Source organism: Aulonocara sp. 'chitande type north' Nkhata Bay, linkage group LG13 (assembly GCF_057382095.1).
Source record: "Aulonocara sp. 'chitande type north' Nkhata Bay isolate Kocher_YH1m ecotype deep benthic linkage group LG13, A_spYH_male_GT1.1, whole genome shotgun sequence".
NCBI classification, from domain to species: domain Eukaryota; kingdom Metazoa; phylum Chordata; class Actinopteri; order Cichliformes; family Cichlidae; genus Aulonocara; species Aulonocara sp. 'chitande type north' Nkhata Bay.
Window position 1 is genome coordinate 22821363 of NC_141356.1, and position 26218 is coordinate 22847580.

At 40.4% G+C, this 26218-nt stretch overlaps 1 protein-coding gene across 2 annotated transcripts in view; it reads right to left on the bottom strand.

Annotated features, from left to right (window-relative positions):
- Positions 1–362: 362 nt before the first annotated feature.
- adam12b (ADAM metallopeptidase domain 12b) overlaps positions 363–26218 on the bottom strand; it is a 102624-nt gene continuing 76768 nt past the window's right edge. The window contains exons 13-23 of one of the 2 annotated variants that reach the window (XM_086259257.1): positions 22677–22766; positions 20082–20277; positions 19849–19957; positions 19205–19403; positions 17045–17122; positions 15149–15257; positions 14617–14755; positions 13772–13880; positions 11261–11515; positions 4516–4691; positions 363–2167 (exon numbers count right to left, since the gene is read on the bottom strand). In XM_086259257.1, coding sequence (XP_086115383.1) covers positions 2116–2167; positions 4516–4691; positions 11261–11515; positions 13772–13880; positions 14617–14755; positions 15149–15257; positions 17045–17122; positions 19205–19403; positions 19849–19957; positions 20082–20277; positions 22677–22766 — 1512 coding nt within the window. In that variant the 3' untranslated portion in view covers positions 363–2115. Of the gene's footprint in view, positions 2168–4515; positions 4692–11260; positions 11516–13771; positions 13881–14616; positions 14804–15148; positions 15258–17044; positions 17123–19204; positions 19404–19848; positions 19958–20081; positions 20278–22676; positions 22767–26218 lie in introns of both variants that reach the window. The other variant, XM_086259256.1, reaches the window with a different exon arrangement.

The following is a 26218-nucleotide window of genomic DNA, read 5'->3' on the forward strand; positions in this document are numbered from 1 at the left end:
TGACAGTGAGTTCAGTGTACTCAAAAGTTCTCCGCAGGTACCACGGTCTCAATCCAATAGAGCACTTTTAAGTGGTGGAACAGGAGATTAATTTTGTGGATTTTCAGCAGACAAATCTGCAGCAACTGTTCGATGCTATCATGTCAATATGGATCAGAATACCTGAGAAATGTTTCCAGCACCTTGCTGAATCTACGCCATGAAAAGTTAAGGCAGTTCAGTTGCTAGTTGGTCAGTCGGTTTATTGCATCGTCCTTATTGGTCATGGTGGCTTCTTTGTGGATTTTAATGTGGTGTGTTGCATTCTTATAGTCATAAATCAAAGTATGAATGAAATTAAAACACCGTCTTGTAAACAGGGGACATTTAATTGGCTCTGATGTCTTCTCACAGCTTAAATGTAATCCTGACACCTTTGTCATTCTTTTAAAACGTTGGAAATCGTCCAACACCATGTTTTCACCTCCTAATGTAATAGTGGCAACGTCTCAAAGCAGTTCTTTACATTTCTGTGCTTTAAAAAAAGAAGAAGAAAACAACAACAACAACAAAAAAGAAAAACTGACATTTACACTTTACAATGGTTTTTAAACATGTTACACTTAAAATTTAATAAACACAGTACATTTAGGTTTTTACAGATGGCATAAACATTGAACAGCTAATTGACACAGCAATAAGACATATTTTCCAGCAGAGCGGTGACTCTGTTGAACACATCTGAACACATCCAAAACAAGGGAAATAAAGCATCATTTAGATACTACAAAAACACAATGCAGGTATGCAGGGCGTGACTGGCTTCAGTCTTTTGCAAGTACTTTGTACTTTTGCAAGTACAAAATGCCTTATGCAAACACTGACACGTTGCGCTGTGAAGTTAACAATTGAGTCCCTCAAGTCAACAACTAACACTGAGAAAAAAAAAAGAAAAAGAGCCTGACTCATGCTCTGGGGTGCAATGAGCGCCGCTGTGAATGCGTGAGTGAGCTCGGCGTTCGACAACAGTGAAGTCATAGAAACTCCAAAAGGAATGTCGTGAAAGCAACAAAAAGAACAGGACGGATACGGTAAAACATCTCGCTGGAAAGCTTGTGGCGTCATCCGGCTTGGCTCGCCCTCTCAAGGACGAGGCGAGCGCAAACGTTAAACATACAAACGCCAGTATTGATGTTGAATCATTCGGCGGTGGTGTAATTCTCTGGAACACAGTCAGTCTGTCAAGTCTGTTGACACTCCACAGCACTTGCCAGTATCAGGAGAAAACATGTCTAGAGTCCAACGCATGCCCCGAGCAGTATGTCAGAGGCAGGCTGAGGTGTGTGAAAATTACTTTCCTCTTTGTACTTTCCTGCAAAAATGAACTTATAAGGAATAAAAGAGCCTGGTGCACAGACTGTAAAGTGAGCGGATTAATGCCACAATAAAAATGTAGTCTACGTCTTAAAAGGGAATCAAATTCTTTTTATCCAGCGTTTAGATGATTCATGAAGAAAATAGCTGTATTTTCACAAAAATAGGAGATTTTTTTTTTAGCACTGAGGCAACAAGGACATAGAGGACTTATTTGGTGTTCAGTACGTGATAAAAAATGAAAAACTGGAGAAATAACATTGCGCCACTACTTACCGACTCGTCCTCTATCTCCATTTATCATCATCCAAGTCAAAAAACAAAATGTTTTGCACTTTGATCATTCAAGCAACGTGACGAGTTATAAAAAAGACTTTATATTTCAGCATTTTGCTTAGAAGAAAATGTATAAAAACAATCACAGAATGCAAAAACGAAGTGTCCGTAATGACGCCTCGCGTTCGTCTTTTCCTCGAGTTTCCCACGAAGAGAATCATCCCTCATCAGAGTCCTCTTTGCACAAACCGGTAGTATCCTAGTTAAATAGTTAAATAGATAAATAGTTCACTGGTACCTGAGCAAGGATGACAAAGCACCTTTTAGAGGCGTAGCATCAAGGTTTGATGTTAGCCCCCGTTTTTGCTGGGAACTCTGTGACACTTCCAATTGTCCCAAAGGTCTAACAGAGTCTCAGAAGTTAGTGCAAATTAAGAAAGTCTCCATCTATTAGTCGGAGATCTACATGTCCATGAAGTTGAGAGCTCAACAGTCCTTTTGAATCTTTGGTGGTCTGTATGGCAGTGCCGGTGCAGGTCTGAAGAGTGAACACAACACAAATAGATTACAACATTACAATGGTAATAATAAGTAACTATATAAATATCTCCTTTCAGACAGGTTGGTCTCATTTCTGAAAATGTATATTATCTAAAACATGATGATAATCTGTCCAGTTTGAATGGATCTCTAAATTCAGAGAGAAGTCAAATGGAAAACATCTTTGCTTTAGCTTATCAATAATAGATACATGGAGAGATGAATGACACCATTAGGTTCTCTTTAAGCGTCTCTTTCACTGTGCACTTCAGCTCACCACCAGTTGTGAAATCTGCTTGAGAAAGGGAGCTTGGATTGCTCAGCCCACACTGGAAAAGGATAGCGCTTTTGTTTTGTAGGGTATCGTTTCCAGTAACTAAAGTGGTCGATGCTGGAAACTGGACTGACTGTGAAAATGTAACTTGGCAAAAGAAGAATAATCTCATTGTCGATAATGACATCACTCAGAAAGAGATAATGGCATTATTTTTATTACTAGATTGGAGACAAGAAGTATATTCAGGTCTATAAGTTTTGAATAAAGACACAGTTTTTACAGTTTTTGTAGTTTTGCCTCTGTACAGCACCAAAGATTATTTTAAATCAACTACGCACTCGATACGCACTAGACAGTTGACTTGACAGGCAGTTGTCTGGCCATGTCTTGTTCCCTGGCTGTGTTGTGACAAGTGAAGCAGGCATAATATCTGAAGTCAATTCAAAGTTTTCAATTTATATTTTATACTTTTCCACTGTAATTTTAAATATGAGGCTCAAAGAAACGTCAGTGTAAGTGAAGGAGGCCATCACTAGGTTAAAAAACAAAACAAATCTATCAGTGAGAGAACAAAAGCTTTACAAGTCACCAAATAAACAATCTGGGGTACTCAGAGCTCAGTAACACTAAACCAACACAAACTCAGCATCGCTGTACAATCGAGAGATGCCTTCATGAATAGAAATATAGAGTTTACATCAAGAAGGACAGATTAGAGCCTTTGATCGAAATGAAAAGAAACTAATTCAGCCAAGCTGGATTTGTGACTCGCGTTTATTGATGATGCGACTGCCGATAGAAGTAGCAGGATGAATTCTGAAGTGTTCAAGGCTATACTCTCTGCTCAGATTCAGCCAGATTGGACAGTGCTTCACAGTGCAAATGGATAATGGCCCAAAGCATACTCCAAAAGACTCCCAAGAGTTTTTCAGGGGAAAGGAAATGGGACATTCTTCTTCTTCTATTCAACAGCCAGCTCAGTCACCTGATCCCAACAAAATAGAGTATGCTTTTCAGTTATTAAACTGGAGGAAGAGAAAGCCACAAACAAGAAGCAACTGAAGCCAGCTGCAGTATAGGTCTAGCGATATTAGACTTAAGACAATCATTGACTGCAAAGGCTTTTCATCAGATTATTAAAAACTTTCCTTATATTTAAGATTATGTCAGTTTGTCCAATTAATTTTGAGTCTCTCAAAATGTGGGACTGTGTCTAAAAATGTCAGTAATCCCCTTAAATTAAAGCTTAAAGGCTGAACTTCAATAAAACAGTGTATATTTGATTCAAATTCCAGTGTGGTGGTTTTCAGAGGCAAAACTGCAAGAAATATGACTTTTACTAGTAAACTAACTATAAGTAATCCAGAGGAATTAATAAATCCAAACTAGTTGTGCATTCTGCATGATGGTGACGTACAACTGAAATTTAATGCTGTTGCGTTAAAAGCATGCTTTGTTTGCTTCAGTATATCAAATCCTCCACTTCACTGCTTTTGTGTACAGCGATAATAAAAGTGGTTTAATAAAACAGGAAGCATCACAAATGCGAAAAGTTTATGCAGCGAAAAACAATTTTTTATTTGCCCTCATGCTTTGGGACAGAAGAGGTAATAATCCTTGTATAACCACCGTAATAGCCAGGCTAGCACTCCCAACTATAAGGAGGAAGTTATGAATATCCAACAGCATACTTCACACAGAGCGCGTCAGCAAAGCTGAATTTAATGAGTGTTGTGAGAGTTGAAAATGATGAGGTTGGTGAACAAATTTGTCAAAAGATTCACAAGTAAATGAGCGTCCCTCGCGCTCACAACAATCATTAATTAGCCTTTAATCACAAAATAACTTGAACTCCATTAGTGATGCAGCCTGTGACAGAAAAGATGACATTACTCTTTTCCCGAACTGCTACGGCTTCTTCTTAGGTGCAAAATGTCACACAAGAATTAAGTCTCTTTAAATAAACTACCAAAAACTAAGTGACAAAAAAAGCCATCAATTTAACAGAGAGATGAAGACGTCTGAAAAGGCCTTTTAAGTAGTGTATTTTTTTGTCATGCTCCACAGACCTGCTTGGTAAAGGGATGGAGGGTGGAGGCCTTGGCACAGTGGGGATAGGTATGGGAAGGGCCGCTTTCCCGGGGATGTGCCCCCCTGCTGTTGCGACACTGTTACCCAGTCGAGAGCTCCTCCCAAGTGGGTCTGCAGGTAGGGGCTTCTGGGGTGGACTGGGTTTCTCAAAGTCCTATAAAAAGAACACAAAAAGTACCAATTTAGTTCATGTACTAATTTAAAAAACACCACAAAGCACGTCAGTCTTATCTTGAGTCAGTGCACAGAGCAAGTGACCTTCTAAGCTTTTTTTTCAGTATGGATTAGTTGTGCAGCAGCTATCTGAACACAGACGCAAATGCGTTTCACTAGAGGGCACTGTGTTATCATTATCTCCTCTGAATTCCCACAGCTAACATGAGATGAATCCCAAACCTCCCCCTGCTCGCCTCCACCACCTCTGTGGCAGTGCTGTGAGAGGGTAGAAGGTTATCTGGATGAGGTGTCATCATGTGGTACTAATCTACACAGAGGGAGTGCGCAGTTGATAAACATCTGCTACCAGCTGCCTGGCTGCTATCACACACACACACAAACGGACATGCACAAAACCTTCCCACAACTGCCCACGCCATGGCACACGCACGCAGGTTTACATGAGCAAACTTTAAGTAATCTGCATGTGGAAGAAGAAAAAAATCCCCACATCATGCATGGATAAGACTCAGAAAGCTGGATGGTTTAAAACATTCATGAATGCAGCCAAGATGTGACCGAGTTTGTCACATCTACATGCAAGAGTTATAAACCTGTGTGTTCACTGCTGCGCAACCCAGACGCCTCAAATGTGACAATCTTTCATGGCAACACTAACTGCATGTATGCTTTTTTTCTTCGGTTTTTTTTTTTTTTTTTTACATAAATTGCAATAAAGAAATTCAAATGCAGTGATACTTTAAACTCACCAGACACAGTTAAAGTTTAAACTGAGCATCAGAATGAGGAAGAAAGGTGATTTGAGTAACTTTGATTTTTGGTTTCAGACAGGGTGGTCTGAATATTTCAGAAACTGCTCATCTGCTGGCATTTTCCCACGCAAACATCTCTAGGGTTTACAGAGATTAGTCCAACCCCCCCAACCCCCACCCCCAAAAAAAAAAGAAAAAAAAAGCAGCTGGGTGATTGTTGATTTCAAAGGTCAGAGGAAAATGACCAGTCTTCTTCAAGCTGACAGGAAGGCAACAATATCTCACAAGTTACAACCAAGGTGTGCAGAAGAGCATATCTGAACAAACAACATCTAGAACCTTGAGCAGATGGGCTAGAGCAGCAGAAGACCAGACTGGGTACCACTCCTGTTAGCCGAGGACAGGAAACTCAGGGTGCAATTTGCACTGCCTCACCAAAACTAGACTGGATTAGAAGACTGGAAAAATCAGGTCTGTCTGGTTTGATGTGTCTCAGTTTATGCTGTGACATTTGCATGGGATTCAGAAATTAGTATAAACAAGATGAAGTGATGCTGCATCTTACCCTGTATCAAAAATTCAGGCTGCCGCTGGTGGTGGTGTGCTGTGGCTGAGCTTTGCTTTAACAGCGCAGCCTACCTGAGTATTGTTGCTGACCATGTTCATCCCTCTATGACAACAGAGTAGCATCATTTGATGGCTGCTTCCAGCAAGTCACAAAGCTCAAACCAGTTTAAACTGGTTTCATGAACCTGACAAATGGCCTTGAATAGAAAAGCTGCTCCAGTAAACTTGCTACCACAAGGGTAGTTGTGAAGGCCAAAGGGGGTTTAACCTGGTACTAGCAAGATCAACCTAATAAAATATCCAGTGAATGTTTATATAATAGAAAAACCCCACAAAATTTATGGCATGATTGAGGGGAACACACGATTCATAAAAATGAGTTGAATAGTTTTGTGTGTGAGAACTGACTAGCTTGTGTATCAGTCCCTGACCTCAACCCCATCCACCTTAAATGGAGATATGAGTCAGACCTTACCTTGTCTAGTGTTGATGATTGAATGGATGTAAATCTATGCAGGCAAGCTCCAAAAATCGTGTGTCTATTCTTACTCACCCTGCACTTTGTCCATGGAGTGTATGTTAGTGTGTTGCTGCAGGTTGAAATAAGCAAGGAGAAACTAATATTACAGCAGCAAATACCAAATGTTTTCATTTTTTGGCAGAATAATCTGCGGTTTAATTTCTGGATAAAACCAGAAATGAAGCTGGTCCATAAAATGTCAGAAAATAAATAAAATCCTCCTAACAATTTTTCTTGCCAGTCTTTTCCAACCAGCAGTCCAAAATAAAAGCTTTACAACAGCTTTGCTGACATCTGCTCGGCCACAACAAGAGTCATGTCTGCAAGAAGCAGTTAGAACAAGAAGAGCTCTTTTCATTTACTGCATGTTGTTAAAGACAGTCATGTGAAAAAGGAAGTCTTCATAGGACATCATGCAGCCCTGTGAAAAGCACACCCTTTGGCTCAAAAGCTTATAGAACCACCTTTAGCAAGAATGAAGTGAATGTATCTGTGTGATCACTGTTAAATCACAGTTAGATCACAGTTAAAGTGCTGATCACTGCACCACTTTAACTTTTTCCTTTTCGGCATTCTGCTGCCGTACTTGGAATTATTTTCCTGTTTTATGACCTGGCCAAGCTTAAGCCGACAGACAGATAGCCTCGTATTTGAGTCCGCGGTACTTTGGTATACAGAAGAATTCATGGTTGACTCAGTGACTGGAAGGTCACATGGCTGAAAAACAAGCCCAAATTAATGCTGTGTTTGGTTTTTGCCTAACGTGGGGCGAGTTATCATGGCCAAACATCGCCTGTTTGGTCTGGTGGTCTATCCAAAGGACATTGTTGCTGCAGTCTTGTTGTTTGTTCAGATGCAAGGCTTTGTCTTGGCAGCCCTTCCAAACAAACTGTACTTGTTCAGTCTTTTACTAATTATACTCTCATGAACTTTAACATCCTAACTGAGGTCTGTAGAGTCTGAGATGCAGCTCTTGTGTTTTTCTGAGCTTTGGACGGTCTGAACTTGGAGTGAATTTGCTGGGATTACCACTTCTGTGCATAATGAAGTGCATTTGAATAGCACCACCTGGCTTCTACTTACCGGCTTAATTCTCGTGGAAGCGGTAATAGTATTCTTAAATTTTCACAGGACTGCATAGAGCTCCTTTGTGGCCAAAGCACTTTGAGCAAGCAGTAGTGCTTGCTCATAGGGGGTCATATGATTGTTGGGTTTTTCTCTGTATGTATTATTGTAGGGTCTACCTTACAATATAAAGTGCCTTTAGGCGACTTTTGTTGTGATTTGGGGCTGTATAAAAAACATTGAATTTAATCGAATTTCCTTAATTATGTAGTGTTTGTGGTAATAACGTGTATACAGTGGGATTTTTATGTGATCCAATTTGAGATATCTGTGTGAATATTGTGTATCACCCACTGTGTCCTTTCCTGTGAGCGTCGTTCCACTACTGCCAAGCTTCTACATGAATTAAGTTTAAGTGAAGACCAACTCTTTAAGGGAAGAAAATCAGGCTGTTTTCCAGGGAAAAGCAGAAAAAACTAAGATGTAAATAGACAGATGCATCCACTGTAATGCAAGATTAATCCAAGACCCATGTGCATTGTAATACCACTCTTGGCAGAAAACCTCAAACTGTAACTGGAAACTTGGTGGTGTTCACATGTCTTAATTCACAATGAAGGATTGCGCCGTCCTCTGTGGCTTGAGAAAGATCTATGAGCCCTGAGCCTACAAGCACCTTTCAAAACCCACTGGAGGAACTGAAAAATGCGCGGTCGTCTTGCCAAAAACAAAACTATTTTTCTAGGTTCCTTAAAAGATGACATTTTGGAAAGGCACGATTTTCACTCCTCGCCAGTGTGACGCTGCAGTATGCTTGTGCAGTGCAACAAAACTGATCTGTTTCATATTTATTGGACTCTACGGGTATCTGATTTGTATTTTTCCTTCAGCAAGACTAGATAAAAAAAAAAACAAACGGGTCCCATGTAGTTTTGTTTTCATCGCAACAAACGTGGGATAAAATTTACTGCCCTGGAAACACCTTGATATTAATGGACTGCGCTCGGCACAAAGAGAAACACTGCAAGACAAGGCGCTGTTTAAAATAAGACATACTGGCACAGAGAGCGGAGGTTGGGGTTTGTGTCAAGTCTTACAATAAACTTGTTAAACGCTTTCTTTTTAAGGACTGATGTCCTGTTCGTCCTTGTTGGCCTGCTATTAAATGTCAGCAGAACTCTGTCTTCTGTTTCTGACCCACATGTGCCATCTCTACTTCGCCCATCTGTTTCATTGCAATGAAACGAGCTAACAGATATTAGCAGGTAGCGGGATTTCACTGTTTTGGCAGGCAGTGAGCAGCCAATTTATAGAGCAAACAGTGGCCTTTCAGCTAAAGTACATCTTTAGTTGGCACGCAGTCATTGCAATCAAGGGTAATATGCTGCAAAGCTTAACATGGACACCACAAAACCATCCAGAAGTGGATGCGATGCCAGGTGTTTCTGCTGCTCACTAATGCAAAAGTAGCCAATGCTTTAATATATATTTAAAATACACTTACATTGTATAAAGTAATTTATGTATGTAAAAAAGCAGAAGCATCTCTTGCATGGTCAGGCATTATTATGACTGAAATATAACCGTTAGTACAGAGTCATCAATGTATAAGTGGCAGTAACAGATATTGATGGTTTTAACTACTACCCCACATAAAGTTGATCTAATAAAGGTAGCAGCTCCTTTGATTGTATATGATCATCAGGTGATTTATGGCAGAAATTTATGAAAGTTCTGCTACAAAACTTTTCTCTCGTTTTTTTGCTCTTATGTGGGATAATTGTATGTTTTTGGGACAGCAAATACAATACTTGAAATAAAGTGATTTAGGAAGCCTACAGGGGATATGCCTCTATTATAAAAACTGCAGAAGGAGGCATTTGAAAGTGTTTGGCAAATCGCTGCATTTTAAAAACCTGATCCCATTCTTGAGACAATCTATTTGTGTCTACTAATCTCAAAAAAACTTGAGCACATGTGCTCATTTAATTTCCACCATGTTATCCTCGGAGGTATACAAACCGGACCTTTCTCCGTGCTCTGCTTTAACATCTGGGACTATGTTCTAACGCAAACAGAGAAACAGATGCAAAACGAATGTCTTCCTCCTTATTTTTCTATTTTAAACAGACAGACACATCTGCCAATTTCCCTTGCACCCCGCTGTGGCTCACAAAGCGCCGTCATCCAGCACAGCTCTCCTCGCTGTGCTACTCCGGGAACAAATCGGGATTTGGATCCACCACCAGAGCGGACAGATGGATTTACTATCTCCACCGACTCTGATTCTGCCGGCTCAGCAGAAAGCAGCACCTTACTCAGGAGCTGGGTCACCGTGAGGGAGACAGATTGAATTTGTTGTCGATATGTGGGCAGGCGAACCCACTGCAGTGCAGAAATCCAGCAGGTTCTGTTATCCAACATTTAGCTTTTACAGCCTTTAAAAATGACGACACAGGTGGCTGTTCAAGTTTTAGGCCATTAGCTACAATTTGCATATATTTTACATTACTGTGGAGCATTTTTTAAGGGTACATAGCTTTTCATATTAATTCTTACCCTACAATCCATTGGTTTCTGTTACTTTTAGTAGGTTCTGAGACTTAAAATGCACTTTTCATCTGCCACAGCGAGCTCTATTCTGCTTTGTTTATTGTTGAAGTTACATTTCTATAAAACGTATCAAAGAAATCAAAAGAGAAAAAAAGTAAATCATCATGCATAACAAAATCATGCATAACAATTTCATAACACCACTGCTTCTGATTCTGATCTCCAAGCACACACACATTTATCTCAGCACAATATCTGGACCTTTCAGCCGCACCACATGAATCTTCCTCTGCAGATGGAGTCTGCCCTGTAATCATCGAACTGTGGATATTCAAATTAAGGACCGTAAGGACTTCTGATCGAGTCAGCGACTTTTTTTCCAAGGTAAAGAATTTAGCTTTTACAGATGAGGTGGGCTTAAAGTGCTTAGAAAACGTGAAATTTGAGCATCTGCTATTCCATAAGTGCTAAGCAAACTTCATCTGCTGAGGAAGATTGCTTTTTTTTGCAAACTGACTCAAATCTAAGCTGTCACAGTGTCCTTAAATGCCAGGGATTCATTGCAATTGACTGAGGATGTAACTTTAACAAAAAAAAATACCTGAATGTTCACCGTGACCTATTTCAGGGAGGCTTCAGGTCTTGGCAGGTTACTTTGGCACTTTACTGAAATGTAATAAAATTGATGGCGGCCTAGATATTGTGGAAAATAAGTGTAGAAATGTGTGGCGTGGTTGAGAATATAGTCTGGAGTAATGTAGAGGAACATATACACAACTTGAATTTAATGGGCTGTTGAGAATGTACAGTCCATTAAAGCTGTGGTCAACAAAAATAAATTGCAATTTTAAACTTTACAGTAACAATTTAAGACGAAGGCAAAGATAAAGCTTGTGAGATCAAAGGAAGTCCATTAAACCTGTTTCACGACAGCAATTATGCCATGAAGTGGCAGGTAAACAGAAGTGTTAGTGATGATATTAAACACACTTCTGTGTGAGTCACGCTGTGCTGTGAAAAAAGGGTCTGTCAGTGTTTAAATAAATAAAAGCATTTATCAACGTTTTTTTTTTTTTTTTTCACACTAACCTGGTCCACTCTGTACGACGACTGATGGCGTGGCAGGCTGAGAAAAGGTTGCACCCTAGGTGGCGGGGAGCCGGACGCGTCCGTCGGCAGGACTTTGTAGTGTGCCGGCAGAAGAGGCAGGGTGGGCTGCCCCACACTGAGAGACACCGGCATGGGCTGACTGATGTGGAGGGGCTGGTAGAGGGGCAGTCTGCGCAGGCTGTGAGAGTGGAAGTTGTGCGGTGGGAGAAGAGGCTCTGCACTCAGAAGAGATGGCTGAAAAGAGATCGCACATGTTATTTCCAGTAATACATAAATTGTAGTGAGGTAGCATACATAATAAAATGATCCTGAAACTAAAACTTAGAAATCAAACTGATTTTATACATTATGTTCAGGGACTGCGGCCAAATCTGGAACAAGGCATCTTTTCTCTCATGAGATCACAGTTTTTATATTTAGTCTTTGACAGATAAAGAATGAAACTGTAACTAAATTAAACTTTACCTGCTTTTTTAAATATAACATATGCAAATGTGAAAATTCTCATCTGACAGGCTTTTACCTTCCACTCTCTCTTACCAAGATTATTTTCTAAACCCCTGCAATTTAGTCTTGTTGGTGCTAAAATAATTAGAATGTGTGAACCGCAGACAGGCATTTTGATGATTCATTTTCTCTTATCAAGCAAAATGTCACAAATATTTCAGCTGCAGCTTCTGAACTGTGAGGACATTTCCACCCATCCATCGACGTTCTCGGGTCAGCCGAGAAACGTAACCTCATTTCCTCCCACTTCTACGACACGCTGAAATGACCTCACCTAGGAGCCACTTCGGCTGAATCCAGATCCTCGCACCAGCTTAACTGCCTCCTTTTGATAAACATTACATGTTGAAAAGCTCAAGCAGCAACTGAAAGTATTTAGGAATGGTTGCCACATGCTGTATCTGGGTCAGGTTTGTATGTTAATTCTGGATCCACGTGGACTCATTAGCGAGTCTCACTGCACACAGAACATCATCAAAATATATTTCTGAGGTGACACAAAGACTACAAAATGTCTCACACACTTGGGATTAAATCTTACTACCCTCTAGACTATATTAGATGGTGTCCTATGGCCTTTCGGCTCATGCCTCTCTTTAAAAAACAGTTATTGATATTGATGGTTTCACAGATCCTAAATTAAAGGTCCCATATTACACCCCTTATTAGCCAGTTAATTCAGGTCTCACATGTCCCTAGAAGGTGTCTTTCAAGTTTCAGCTTAAAATACCACACAGGTTGTTCAGTGTGCCACTGCTGCGTACCCATTTGTTTAAAGTCTGCTCCAAAAGGACTGTTTGAAGCACTGATCTGTTGCTGGCCAATAGCTGATGGTTTGACGGTTATTTTCACTATATTCTGAACCTTTCAGACCCTTTCAGACATGAAAATAATCAAACACACAATCTGCACAATGAAGTCATTAGGTGCAGCCTAATTTTGTCTAATGGTTCTAAAAGCTGAAGCCTGTGATATTAGGGTGAAACTGAGGTAACATAAAAGTAAAACCCAACTTTAGTCATAAAGTCTCATTAGCGTCAGAAAGCTGATGTCAGAATCAGCCAATAAAACTGGAAAACAAAATCATTAGATGTGATGTTGTGAAATTGTAAAAGTCTGACAACATGTCCTGACCAGCTGTTCACCCTCCGCTCCAGAAAAAACGAAAATAAAAAACCCCCAATAACACCAAAAATGGCCATAAAGGATTTGGCTGCTGGACAGCACACATTCACATAAAGAGAAAATGCAGATGTGTTCAAAGACAGCTGACTGACATCTGGACTTCTGACAACTGGCTGAAGTAATCAGAATAACGAGAACAGACAGACAGACAGATCGACCTCACTCAGTTATTATATTTAATATAACAATTTTTGCACATTTTTTGCAGATACTGGTGAGTGCAAACACAAACCAGATCCACACACCCACGATAAATAAATGCAAGTGCCTTTATTCTGGCACACAAACACAAGTGATAGGCAATCTCCTTCTGTGCTTATCGTTTCCAACAAACAAATCAAAGCCTATTTTCTTCCTCAGCCTGAATCAATCACCTCTGCTTCATTCTCACAGCGAAACAAACAAACAACTATTAAAGAGGCTCAAATAACAACATTACAATCTCTCATAGATAGTGTAATCTTTCAATTAAAGTTTCTCCGCATCCTTTCAACAACGACACTGTAATTAATACTGCTTCGAGTGAGAGATAGAGTGAGGCCGAATCGATTAGCCGGCATGCCATCATCTTGTTTTGTCAACGAGCATGGAAGCGTTACGGCTCTACGCCGAGGCCTGACTGCATGTTAGTGAAGTGCTCTAAGAAAATGTCATCATTACAAAAGAAACCAAACGGCCTGTGACAGAAATGAGCGCGCACACGCTCATATAGAGGAATTTCACGGTTGTATGAAGACACGGTGTAGGCCGACACGCATAAAGAAAGCTGTCTGACAGACACATTATGGAGACACTGACCTTAAAAATGTTAGCCCCGGAGGGTTTGGGGGGAGGCTTGCGCTGCGGTGTGGGTCTGTACATGGACTCGCTTCTGATGGGGCTGGTTGGCCTGGTAGCTTCCACGGATCTATGAGCACAGTGTAAGCAGTTTTTTTAATTTAGACATTTATATTTATATTTCACTACATGCCTCCTGCTATGGTATGATATAGGGAAGGTAGAGCACATTAGAAATGAAGCCTTTTCTTGTTTCTCAGTGCAGAAATATTACCCATATCAACAAAAAAGAGCGAAAAATGATAGTTGTCTGCCTATTTATACTTCCACACTCCTGCTACCACTGCTGTATTTGTATCTAACAGTGCGATCACACCCCTGATGAAGCAGATCAACTTAGAAAATCACAGTTTCAAGTTTGTAAATCTGTTACTCATTTGCTTTTAGCTCTGCTGGTGCTTTAAAAACTCCTGAGGGAAATATCAGCCTTGTCAGCAGTGAAATGATTTATAACGTTCACCAGCTTTCACTGACTGTGTTTGTTTGAGGTTTGGTGACAAATATGTGGCACGGTGGGTAAACTGTCCAGAAAAGATCGGTGGCTAAGTTCAAATATATGCACATTAGGTTAATTGGGGATTGCTTATTGGCTGTAGGTGTGACTGTGAGTGTGAATAGATCGGTTTAATCCTGAGATGGAACAGACTCCTTGCCCACATGACCCTGAATTATATAAGCAGTTACGAAAATTGTCAACTATGTATATTTTGTGTACAAGTTTCCCATAAATAAACTTGCAAGAAAACAAAAATGCACATTTTTATGAAATTTTCTTCTTCTTACGGGTTTTCAGAGGGAAATGTTACCTGAGTTTCTCCAAGGTGCTCTTCTTATTGGTGAAGAGGAAGCGCAGCAGAGTCTTCCTCTTCAGAAAGATGATTACGGTGGCTACCATTAGACTCACCAGGGTGACCAGGATTGCCACAGTAATCAGCACGCTGTCAGCTGATGCCATATATGACAACACGCACATTAATACACACACACGCACATCTACAGCACGGAACAATGACAGGACATAACGTAAAGACCGTTACAGCTCGGCCATGGCCAGCAGTTCACACAGTTCACATTTCTCTGCTCATTTCTGCTTCTCACTCTATTCCTTCTTTTTCTTTTTTTAATAAAAACTGTTTACAGTATAATGTATTACAGGGTGGAAAGGGAGTTGTGTTGCACTAGGAAAGTTACACTTTAGTCCAAACCACACATTAATCCAGAAATGACTCTGCAAGAAAGAGACGTATAAGGAGCTTTGTGTTCCTGCTTATTTCTGAGTTAGTGTTGTTGTTTGTCTGCCTAGATGAGTGACGATAGAACTTAAACTGTCCACACTACCTGCAGCTCTCATTGGCCCGCTGTCAATGCTCCCACCAAAGCCGGCTGTCTCGCAAAACGGCGGTGCCCAGTGTGCTTCACAGTGGCAGTTCTTCTTGTTGTTGCAAACCTGTAAACAAGGTACTTTTAGTGTGTATTAGATGCAATATTGACTATTTCTTTTGTCTCCGGCATCAAATAGTATCAAACGGCCTTAGATCTAACAGCAAAATAACAAGGTGCAAACTAAATTGGTCATAAACCATTAAATAAAGCAATCCAACAGAGCACTGACTGTGCTTGTGTGTGTACACTTATAATAGATAAAGCATGTGGAAGGGAGAGACTGTCCCCTAAAGCCTCGAGTTTCCAGTGCAGAAGTTTGATCCAGGAGGATTCCCTGGTGAAATAACGCAGTCCAGCTGTCAGGTGGATAGAAGAGGAGACAAATAGAGAGCTGAGCAGCTGTAGGGGATTAACATAGCACAGACGTACAGTCCAGAGACTTCCCTGCCTCCAGGCCATGGACACTCCTTTGCATCAACTGATAGGGTTAAGAGGCACTTGGGGGGTTGAGAGGGAGTTATGGATTGAGCGAGATTTATATTTGTGCGAAGGGAAATGTTACCATAATGCGTCATGAATAAAAACTGAAGCAGATGTGTGAAAGATGTGCGAAATCTAAGTAGGCATCAAATTCTTTAAAACTCTGTGGGGCAGCTATAGAGAAATGGATTACATCTCCTATATGCGCACATGTAAAAGCCATTAATTACTTTTAAAAGTCTAAGAACATCTATGTGCTTGAAATGGTAATTAGATGAAACCACAATCAGCTACTCTGGTGCACACAGACACACATTTTGATCCGATTATTTATAGAAAACGTGGCATTGATCTGTGTTTAAAAGGTGCAGAAAAAACCCCCGAAGTGCTTTTTTACCTGCTAAATAAGTAACAAAAAATAGATTCCAGCGTCAATACAGCGCATGCATTGTGAGATAAAGCAAGAGGACTTGCAGGCAAGCTCCTAAGGTAAATTCAGAGCATTACTGCTTTCCCAGTCAGGTCTCGTACTGTGCGAGGTGTTTGACAAAATGGTAGGCAAATTATTCTTGGCAGATATTTCTGCAGGAGGGGAGATGCAGCTCTACTTCGCACAGTGGGAAAATAATTTTCTCAAATTCCCCCACAAAGTCATTTTTAATGTGATTATTTTTGAGCCAATCAACACGCGGCTACAATATTTTGTTTGTTGCTGTTATTTTCCATTTACAAGCTAATTTGTTTCACAGACATTTAGCAAATTATAAGAGGATAAAAAAAAATATCTCAGAATCATAGCTTTGATTTCTTGTTGCACAAAATCTCGGCGCTTTACGATGCCGTAATTGAGTTGGTGTCTGTAAATTCATCTCGCCTGCGGTGAATGTTTGATTCACAGAACTAAACAACAAACTAAATAAATCATAAAAGCACCCTTTGCTGAATTATTAATAAGAGAAAAGGGTGATCATTTTAGAGCAGTGCGAGCTGCTTTTATGCTGCAAAAAAAGGACTATTGTGTGCAGGTGGACACCCTGACGTGCTGCACTGGCTCTTCTCCCTTTGTGTAGTAAAAAAGATGATGGACAACAATTTAAGTAGCCCCTAAATGATGCTGTAAAAGTGATTGATTTAACCTCGGTGGAACAATGAAGATTGATTGTACGTAATAGGAGAAGCTGCCATAAGTCAAAGGCTGTATTGTAAATACATTGTTGCTCTGCTGTTGTTTGCAATTACGGGGTATATGTAGCTGTTCCAAATGCAACTGAATAGATAAATACAGAGTTCTCACAGGCTTTTGACACTGTTTCAAAGGCTACAGTGTATAATTTAACACAAAAATTTGAGCTAATAGGTACTTGCACTCACCCCACGTCCACTGCACTTTCCCGAGCACTCATGCACACCAAAGACGCTGACATTCTGGCATTGCCGATTCAGGCACACCTATAAAGAGAAAAGCACCATTAAATATTTCAGGAGGTGCTGAATTCAAGAGTCCATGAAGATGAACAGAAATACTAAGAATAAGAAGAAGGGTTTATACTTCTGCAGAACAGCTGGAAAATATCTTATTTATGGACATCATAAAGGAGCATCATTGATGCCTGCTGCTAACTCAAACAGAAGAGTGCAGCTGCCCTGTGAATTTTTATCAAACGGTCTTGAAGTTGAAATTAACATGATCAATTAAAACTACAAATGCTGCATATAAATGTCATGATTAGGCTAACATCTGAAGAGACGTCTGTGGGAGATTTACAGCGAAATAAGCAATTTCCCACTCAGGTGGAAGTGCCGAATGCTGCTCAGGTAGCTGCAATGCGGTGCGGGGCTGAAGAGGCAAAAATCACAATAAGCTTTCTATTCTTTAGATCAAACAAAAACATCAGAATGTAAAAAAGACGGTTGCTTTTATGTAGAAAATAAGGCCCGCATTAGGCAAGCAGCTCTCATCTTATTCACTGCTACACAGCAAAATCTCCAGTGTTAATTTAACACTGGTGATTTTGCTGTGTATTGCTATGCAGGCTGTGAGCTGCTAACTTAATACCCTGATTGCCATGGAAATACAAATCCTTTTTTTAGAGAACAAAGGCACATGACAAACAGCCACCTCCAGGCCATCAAAGTTTCCAGGGCGCTAAGTCATGACTTGGGAGACTGTAGCCAGGAGACAAACTAACCTGGCTGACGTCCATTTTGCACACACAGCTCAATGGGGAAGGTACAAAGGCACCAAGGTACATCCCCGGAGGCAACCGAAAAAGCACACTTGTAGACCCTATTATTTAGTTCCACTGCTTGTAAGAGAAACACAGCAATTTGAAACACTTTTTATACGTAACCTTATGCAATACAGTAAATGTCTCCTGTGTTAAGAACAACCGTGTGAAACCTGGTTAATTTCTTTTGTGACACAGCCCTCACACGTTTAGCCAAGTTTCAATCACAAATGACTTTCACAAGTCCAAATCTACAGCTCTGGGGGGATTTGGTAAATGCAATCATCTAAAAATGCCTGAGAACTCCCGAGCAGGCATCAAGAATATCTGCAAGGATTTAATGCTCAATGACCTATTCTGACTTGCAGGAGCTTCACCAATCAAGTCAAGTGATAACTCCAACACCTACTATGTCCATAAAAATAATTTCAGATCATGCATACTGGCCTTAAACCCCTCCCAAAACCTGATATGACTCGAGGATCAAAAGGCATGAAAAAGGCATCGTTCTGGGGTCCAATGAAGAGTCCATGTGGTCCCAGCATGTCACTCAAAGCATTTGCTGCCAGCATCTTGGTGCCAGAAACCATGGGCCAAGCCCAGCATTTGTGACCCTGCCCCAATGGGTCAAAGCTGTTTTGGCAATATGGAAACAGATCTACTCAATAATAGGCAGGTGGGTTTAATGTCCTGGCTGATCAGTGTGTGCTCCCTCAACCGATTATCATCAAATCAGCAAATGTTGTAGATTGAAGAGGCAGTTAGGTCGGTAAGTTATCCACTCGAAAGCTATTAGCCTCCTACTTGGCAGGAGTAGGGACTGATGTCAGTGATGTGGTGAGAGAAGTTTGGAGAGGAACAAAAAGACAGAGAAAAGTTGAGAGACACACCTAATAAAACCAAGAGCTCAAAAAAAAGTCTTATTCAGCCCTAAGCAAGATGTGCAAAAATGCTCAGTGGATTCACACAGTTAGCTTTATTGGCCATTTTCTATAGGAAGTGAAAACCTTGCTGTACGGTCGGGTACTCCTCAAGGGAATGCAACTTCAGGTTCATGCACTTGCGAGCCTTTTAGCATCTCTAGAGAATATGAATTAAACTGCATCCTGTTTTTATAGGACAACAAACAACAAGCTAACCGATACTGTAGTTAATGAAAAAAAAGAAAAGAACAATATTATAAAATTCTGCTGTAGATACTGGGGTATAATGGTGAGCAGTACTCGATTCATTACATTAAATCTTGAATATAAATAAAGTTTTAACGGTTGAATTGAAGGCCTTTACATTACTGATCACTCACCATGTTGTCTCCACACTTTGTGCCAGCCAGCACCAGTCCAGGGTCAGGCATGTCATCGCCCAGGTAAACATGTGTTCCTCGACACAGAATACGTCCTCCTTCTTGCAGAGGGATGTTAGTTTCAATGGAAACGGCATTTGTTCCGATCACTGGGCGGTTGGCTCCACCCTGGCACTGGATTTTACCACACTTTGCATCACTGCATGGAGCACATACACATACAGAAACACACACACATAGTACAACTTAAAAAAAAAAGCCATAATGCTGCTCTGTCAATCACAGTGGAAGATCAGTAACTGCAGAGGAGGATGAAAGAGTGCTGAAGGGGCCTGCAGTGATTCAGTCCTCCGGTCATCAAAGCAATTACATCAATTAACAAAAAGCTTGATTACAGAATTTACCAGAAGGGAGAAGATCTTAAGAACAATTAGCTGACAAAAATAGAATAAATTGATTCATGAATACTTTCTTAATTAGCTGCTATCTTTCTGAAATTACATTATTCAGCCATGCAAACTTTAGATTGAAGATCACGTCACAGCATAATGATGATTGCCAATGACACTACGTGAGCTAATTAGCTTTGTTTTCCACAGTAATTTCTCTTTACCTTTACCACATCAGTGCAGCCGCAGCATTACCTTGCATCACATTTGGCAAAGGAGCCTTTGGAGTCCTTCCCGCAGTTCCCGTAAGGATCGCCTGCAGAGTTGACTCTCTCAAAGCAGATCCCAGGGGCGGGCTTTGCTCCTTTGTACAGAGACAAACAAGAAACCACCCCCCACAATGTAATCATGAAAATGAAACAATGTTTTACCTTAGAAAAGCAAAGATTATGCATAAATTTGCAGGTGGCAAGCATCCACTGATTTACCTGCTCCCCACAGAGTGATGCATTGCTGCTCGTGAGTCTGGCAGATGCCATTGTAGCAGTAGCCGTCAACGTTGTGGCAGGCATGTCCATCATGTAGATAAACGTTGGCTGGGCAGTGAGGGCTGGCACCAGTACAGAACTCTGGCAGGTCACATGAGTTACTGGTTTCCCGGCAAAGGGTGCCAGCAGGTTTGAGCTGTGAATATATAGAGTTCTGTACATTAGACCCCCTTTTACAGTAGATAAACACTGCCTCATTGAACAGCAGCTTTATTTAGCTCTTTTTTGCTTTTGGGCTTTGTAAATGTTCCGCATAGCTATGGAAGTGGTGGACAGGAGGGCATTTCAATCTATGAAGCTATGCCAGTCTGCATCAATAAAGGGTTTTAAAGGTGATATTTGCAGGTTAAGGCTTAATTAATGAAAGACGTGACCATAAACCTTGGCTTTTCTCTTGTGGATCTGTCAAACGCAAGATAATCTCTAAAAGGAATTTAAAGAAGATTTGAGGTCGACTCCAGTTTAATTTGTTTTTGCTCTCATCTATTGTGTTGCGAGTTTCTGTTTTGTGCTGTAATCAAAAGTTTTATCAAGTGTTGGAAATATTGGGATGATCACTGTTATTACTGGTTGAAAACATCAAAGCTTTTGGATGCTGAAATAAAACCAGTAGGATTGTTTAACAGTTTAAAAGTGTCTGGAAGGGCTTAAATCTGAAAATGAAATGAAAAACTACAAGGTCATATACATGCCCAAAAATAGCTTCTAATATAATACTGTGCAAGAGTCTCGATTAGCCCCTTATTTCTCTATATTTTACCAGGAAAATGGGAAATTGGTAAAACAATTTAAACATGGGAAAACATATATGAAAACTTAGGAAAGCTTTCTTGTAATATCTTCAAGTAGTCTTCAGGAATAGTTCTCCAGGTTTCTTGTAGGACATTCAAAGCTTTTCTTTGGATGCTATGTTCTGGGTCAGGATGATCCCACACTCCTCCAATAACGTTGAGGTCTAGGCTCTGGAGAGACCAATCTATGACTGATGGTGTTATTTTCCTTACCCAGGTATGCTTTTACTCCATTGGCCGTGTGTTTGAGATCATTATCATGCTGGCAGGTGAAGCCATTGCCAACCAAACACTTTCAAGATGGTGATGCATGGTGGTTCACAGTCTGACGGTACCTTTCTGTGCTAATTATTGCATCAATTTTAACAAGATCTCCAACACCACAACTAAAATGTGAAATGCAGTCCAAACCCTGACAGAGCCTCTCCTGACCTACTCCGTCCATACTGATGAGGAGTTAAACTAAAAATTTGGATCAAATTTGGATCTCTCAATGACTTTAGTTGCCTCTAATTTTCAGTCCAGTTCTTCTGTAATCTGGTCGACCTCAGCCTTTTCTCCATGTTTCTGTTCCTGAAGAATGGCTTCTTAACAGCCACTCTTTCACTGAGACCATTTCTAATGAGTCTTTTGGTGAACAGTAGATGGATCAACTGAAAGGCCAGAAGCATCTCTTGCGTTCTTGGTCAGGTCATTGACGAATCTGTTCCTATTTCTTAAAGACATGATTTTCAGATACTGTCCATTTGTTGGAGATTGATTTTTTTGGTCGTCACTTCTTTCGTCCTGCATTTGTTTATTTCAGGACATACTGCACACCATACGGAGGTATGCCAAGCTTTCAGGTAATAGCTCTCTGGGAAACACCTTGTTGGTGCAAAAATGCTATTTTATACCTGTCTGAGTTATCTTTGGCATTTGTGATTGATTTAAGTAAAGAAATAGGAGCACATTGGGTTTTTTGTGACAGGCTGCTGGTAACAAAGTGACTAAAGGTATTCGGTTAAGCTGTCTGTTATGTGCAGACACAACACTGATTCACCCTTTGGGTTGGTAAGTTTTTATGCTTGTAATAATTCATAGGTCAGTGTTAAACAACAACAAACAACAACAACCACCACAAACATTCCTCTGAAAGCAATTAGGTTAAAGGACTGAAAATAAGAGAAAAAGCAGCCGAGGTTTGACGAAAAACTTTGAAATACCTTTGGAAAGTAGCTCTAGATTATTTTACAGTACTGTACTTATGCAGCAAAAACAAAACATGAAGCTGTATCTTGTGAATAACACTTTGCAGTACTTATATCTTAAGATATATAATTCTACAAGGCCATCAATGGCTCTCTAAATGCAATCCTTCGAATACATTTTCAACAAGTACTTTTTTTGAAAAGAGAAGACCAAAGATAACATAAAATGATTTCCATGGCAAACAAAAACCATGAATATTTAAGACGAAGCAAATCTTAGGCTATCCAACTTGAACTTGAATTTAATTGAAGCCTTCCTATTGATGTAAGATATACAAATTTGGAATAAAATCACCCGAGATATGAAATTATACAAACAAGCAGACTCACACCAGTAATAACCTTCTGCCGAGAATTAAGAGTTTTAGAAAGTTTTTATAAAAAGTGAAGCTCTGAAAAGCTTTTACAGAATTTAGGAACGTATGAGTGCATGTAAATTAAAAACAGTTGAAGGACAAAGTGAAAAAGACCAAGAACTGCATGAAATCTCTTACTCTGCAGCCTTCACAGCACTGTCCGTGGGCACACACAGCATCTTCCTTCAGGGTGCATGTGGTGGCATTGCAGCACGGGTTCATGCATTCCTGGAGGAAAAGAAAACAAAATAGTTAACAACATGCGGACCTGATCACTTCCCTGAAGATCCACTGCTGGCTGCTCCCTGTCAGATAAAGACTTCCAGGTCAGGGGAGATGTCCGGAGATTCCTACCCTGACCTGCAGACCCTCGAAGGGACACATATAAACTCAGGCTCATATGTTTTGGATTTGGCAAATTCTTTAGACATTAAGAGTAGTGAAAAAAAAGGGGAAAAAAAAGGAAAGGAACATGTTTAATGCAATATGCCCCCTCAAAAAAACAGAAGACAAGCAAGAGATAGAAATCAGATGAAGCTCTTAAGAGGGCGTGTGTTAAAACCTCCACTGAGATTTGATGCAGATAACAGAAACGTGTTTCGGAGTTGACTATTAGGGCATCGTGGCCAGAAGCAGAAACGGGATTTGAAGATTGTAGACACTTTACCACAATGACAAGATCAGCTTGCAGAAAATGAGCCGATAGAGCATGTGTCAGGAGGAGCTGGATGGGGAGTAACGCCGTAACAAAAATCCCCAGTGAGGCGTTTATCTGTCGATGTTTATCTTTTATTGAATCCCAAAACACATCAGCTTTGTGCAAGCAGTGCTAGAAAGCACACTATTTCACAAAAACAAACAACATAGCTGTTTAGCCTGTGGGGCCCTAAGGTAATGACAAGATGTGTTGAAGGTGGAGGCAGGCGAGTTGTTGGATGTCTAATTTTCAGTGTATGTGAGGTTTTATGATTATGGCTGTTTACCTCTTGGCTCTGATGTAGGCCTTTTTTTTTAAGAGGGAAGAAGAAAGTTGCTTTCATCTCTTGAACTAAGTGGGTCGGCAGATCTAACAAGCACAAGCCCGTGTGCTGACATCATGGAGGTTACAAAGAGGTAAACTGGCAGAGATGGAACTACCGAATGGAAAATTTATGGTTAGTTTGTTGGTGGTCAAACATAACGACTTCACCGAAATACAATCTGCTGCCATCTAAATGATGGAGAACACAGTAATAACAGCACTAATCGAACAAACGCAATGTTGAGTCAGTCGAAGTTCAGCGAGTTGAAAACAGAAAAAAAAGCAGTCATTTAATTGGAAAAAGCATCAACTCGAAGACTGTCCTGGCGATTACATCGTGTCAACTTCAGTAAAAACTATTTGAACTTTTCTGCTTAACATGTCAGTATTTTAAGCTTATTAGCCTAATGGCTCTATATTTGGATCTCTAGAGTAAACAGAGCTTGCGAAAAACAAGGTATAAAATCCACTAGGCAATAAATGTCATTTAAATCTACCAGATTACAGATTGTTATCAACAATTCATATCTCATTTTATAGCTGCAGTTGGTAAATGTTAATTAAGCTGCCACAAAACGCTACGCTGCTTCTGGCTTTTCAGACAACTAAAGGTCAAAACTCACCTGAATGTTTGAATTTAAGCTGAAATTCTAATTATTTGCAAATGTAACGGCAAAACATATAAGCTTATGCATAAGTTCCGTAACAAAAAGAAAAAAACAAAAACAAAACATCTGTATTGACTCGTCAGCCTTGATTGCTGGGAATTTGGTCTGCCAGTCTATTCTTTGCATCACTCCAGCCTTCCCACGCAGTCAAACTAAATTCTGTCGTCATCACTCTGGTCCAACCGTTTATTTCCTGTCTTGAGCCTTGTAAGCCTCCACCTCATCTCCAACTGCATCAAGTCTGCCACCACCAGCTTCTGGACTCTAGGGGTTCCTATCCCAATCGTGTAGGATGATCAGAGTTTAACTGCCAAACAGTTCACTACTCAAACTCTGCCCTTCAATAAATCACTCTGTCCAAATGATCTGTCCTTACTGAAATCCACACTGCTCAAAAAAATTAAAGGATCCCTTTTTAATCAGAGTATAGCATTCAGTCAGTTAAACGTCTGGGATATTGATCTGTTGAGTTAAGTAGCAGAGGGGGTTATTAATCAATTTCAGCAGCTTTGGTGTTAATGAAATTACCACAGGTTGATTTTTTTTAAGCTAATTTTGGATTTGCATTTGTCACCGCTGGTAACATGAGGATGGCACAGTAATGGTTCGATAAAATTATTAATCCCTCGAGTGGGTTCCTCCGGGAAATTTAGTAATGTGTCATTACTAGAAAGTTTGCTGTGTCTCTAACAGAGTCTCACGATCATGGAGGAGGCAATTACTCTAGGGGAGCTAGACAGGGCCGTAGAAAGTCTGTAACTCACGAGCAGCTCCTCCGTGAAAGGAGGAAGAGGAAAAGCATTGCCGCAGTTCTACAAAATGACCTGCTGCAGGCAATTGTTGTGAGTGTTTCTGATCAACAAATCTGAAACAAACTTCATGAAGGTGGACTGAGGGCTTCATGTCCTTTAGTGGGTCATGTGCTCACTGCCTAGCAGCATGGAGCCTTACTGACATTTGCCACAGAATCCCAGAATTGGTAGGTCCACCACTGTTGTCCTTTTCACAGATAAGAGCAGGCTTACTATCAGCACCTCCGACAGAGGTGAAAAGGTCTGGAGAAGCCGTGGAGAGCGTTATGCTGCCATCATTTAGCAAGACTGGTTTGGTGGTGGGTCAGTGACTTTCTGGGGAGGCACACCCACGGAGGGATCCACAGATTTCTATAAGCATTTTAATAAAGTTATAAAAGTACATAACGGGCATCAAGGTTGCGGAACAGTTAGCACCACCGCCTCACAACAGGAAGGTTAGCGAGGGGATCATGTCTACGTTGAGTTTGCATGACCTCTCTGTGCCGGTCTTCTCTCCAGTTACTCTGGCATCCTCCCAGAGTCCAAAGTCATGCATGTTAGCTTAATTGGATGTAGATGTGAATGTGACCTGTACATGTACCCTCTCTCTTAAACTAAGTAAGTAATTTTTTTTGTAAAGTGCCTTTCACGGAGAGGCAGTCACAAGGTAAATTAAAGTAGACTAAAATACATAAAAACCACAATAAAATACAGTAGAGTACAGTAAAGTGCCACTGACCGCAAAACAAGAATAAATTAAAGTGCAGAATAAAAGAAAAACAAGTTTGAAACTGCTTTTTAAATTAGTTATTTGTAGTAGGAGACTGTTTTCAAGTCTTGATGTCACAGACTGAAAGGCACCGCCCCCTCAATTTCTGATTTTATGCGAGGAACAGCAAAAAAAATTCTGAGCCTGCGTTCAGCGCTGGGATCAACAGTCTGGAGCCTGTCCAGTTAATGCTCTTTATCCGAGTACAAGAATTTTAAATTTACGGATCCTAAATGCTACTGGGAGTAATGTGAGCTTGCTTATTAGAACATGTTAGCAGTCTGGCAACGGCATTTCGTACAGCTTGAACATGTGAAAGAGATTGTTTATCTAAGCTGGACTAACTCATAAATCATTTTCTCCAGTTAAGCCGAGGAGAGCATCGTCACAATTTATAAGGGAATTCCTTAAGTGAAAGAAACACGAAT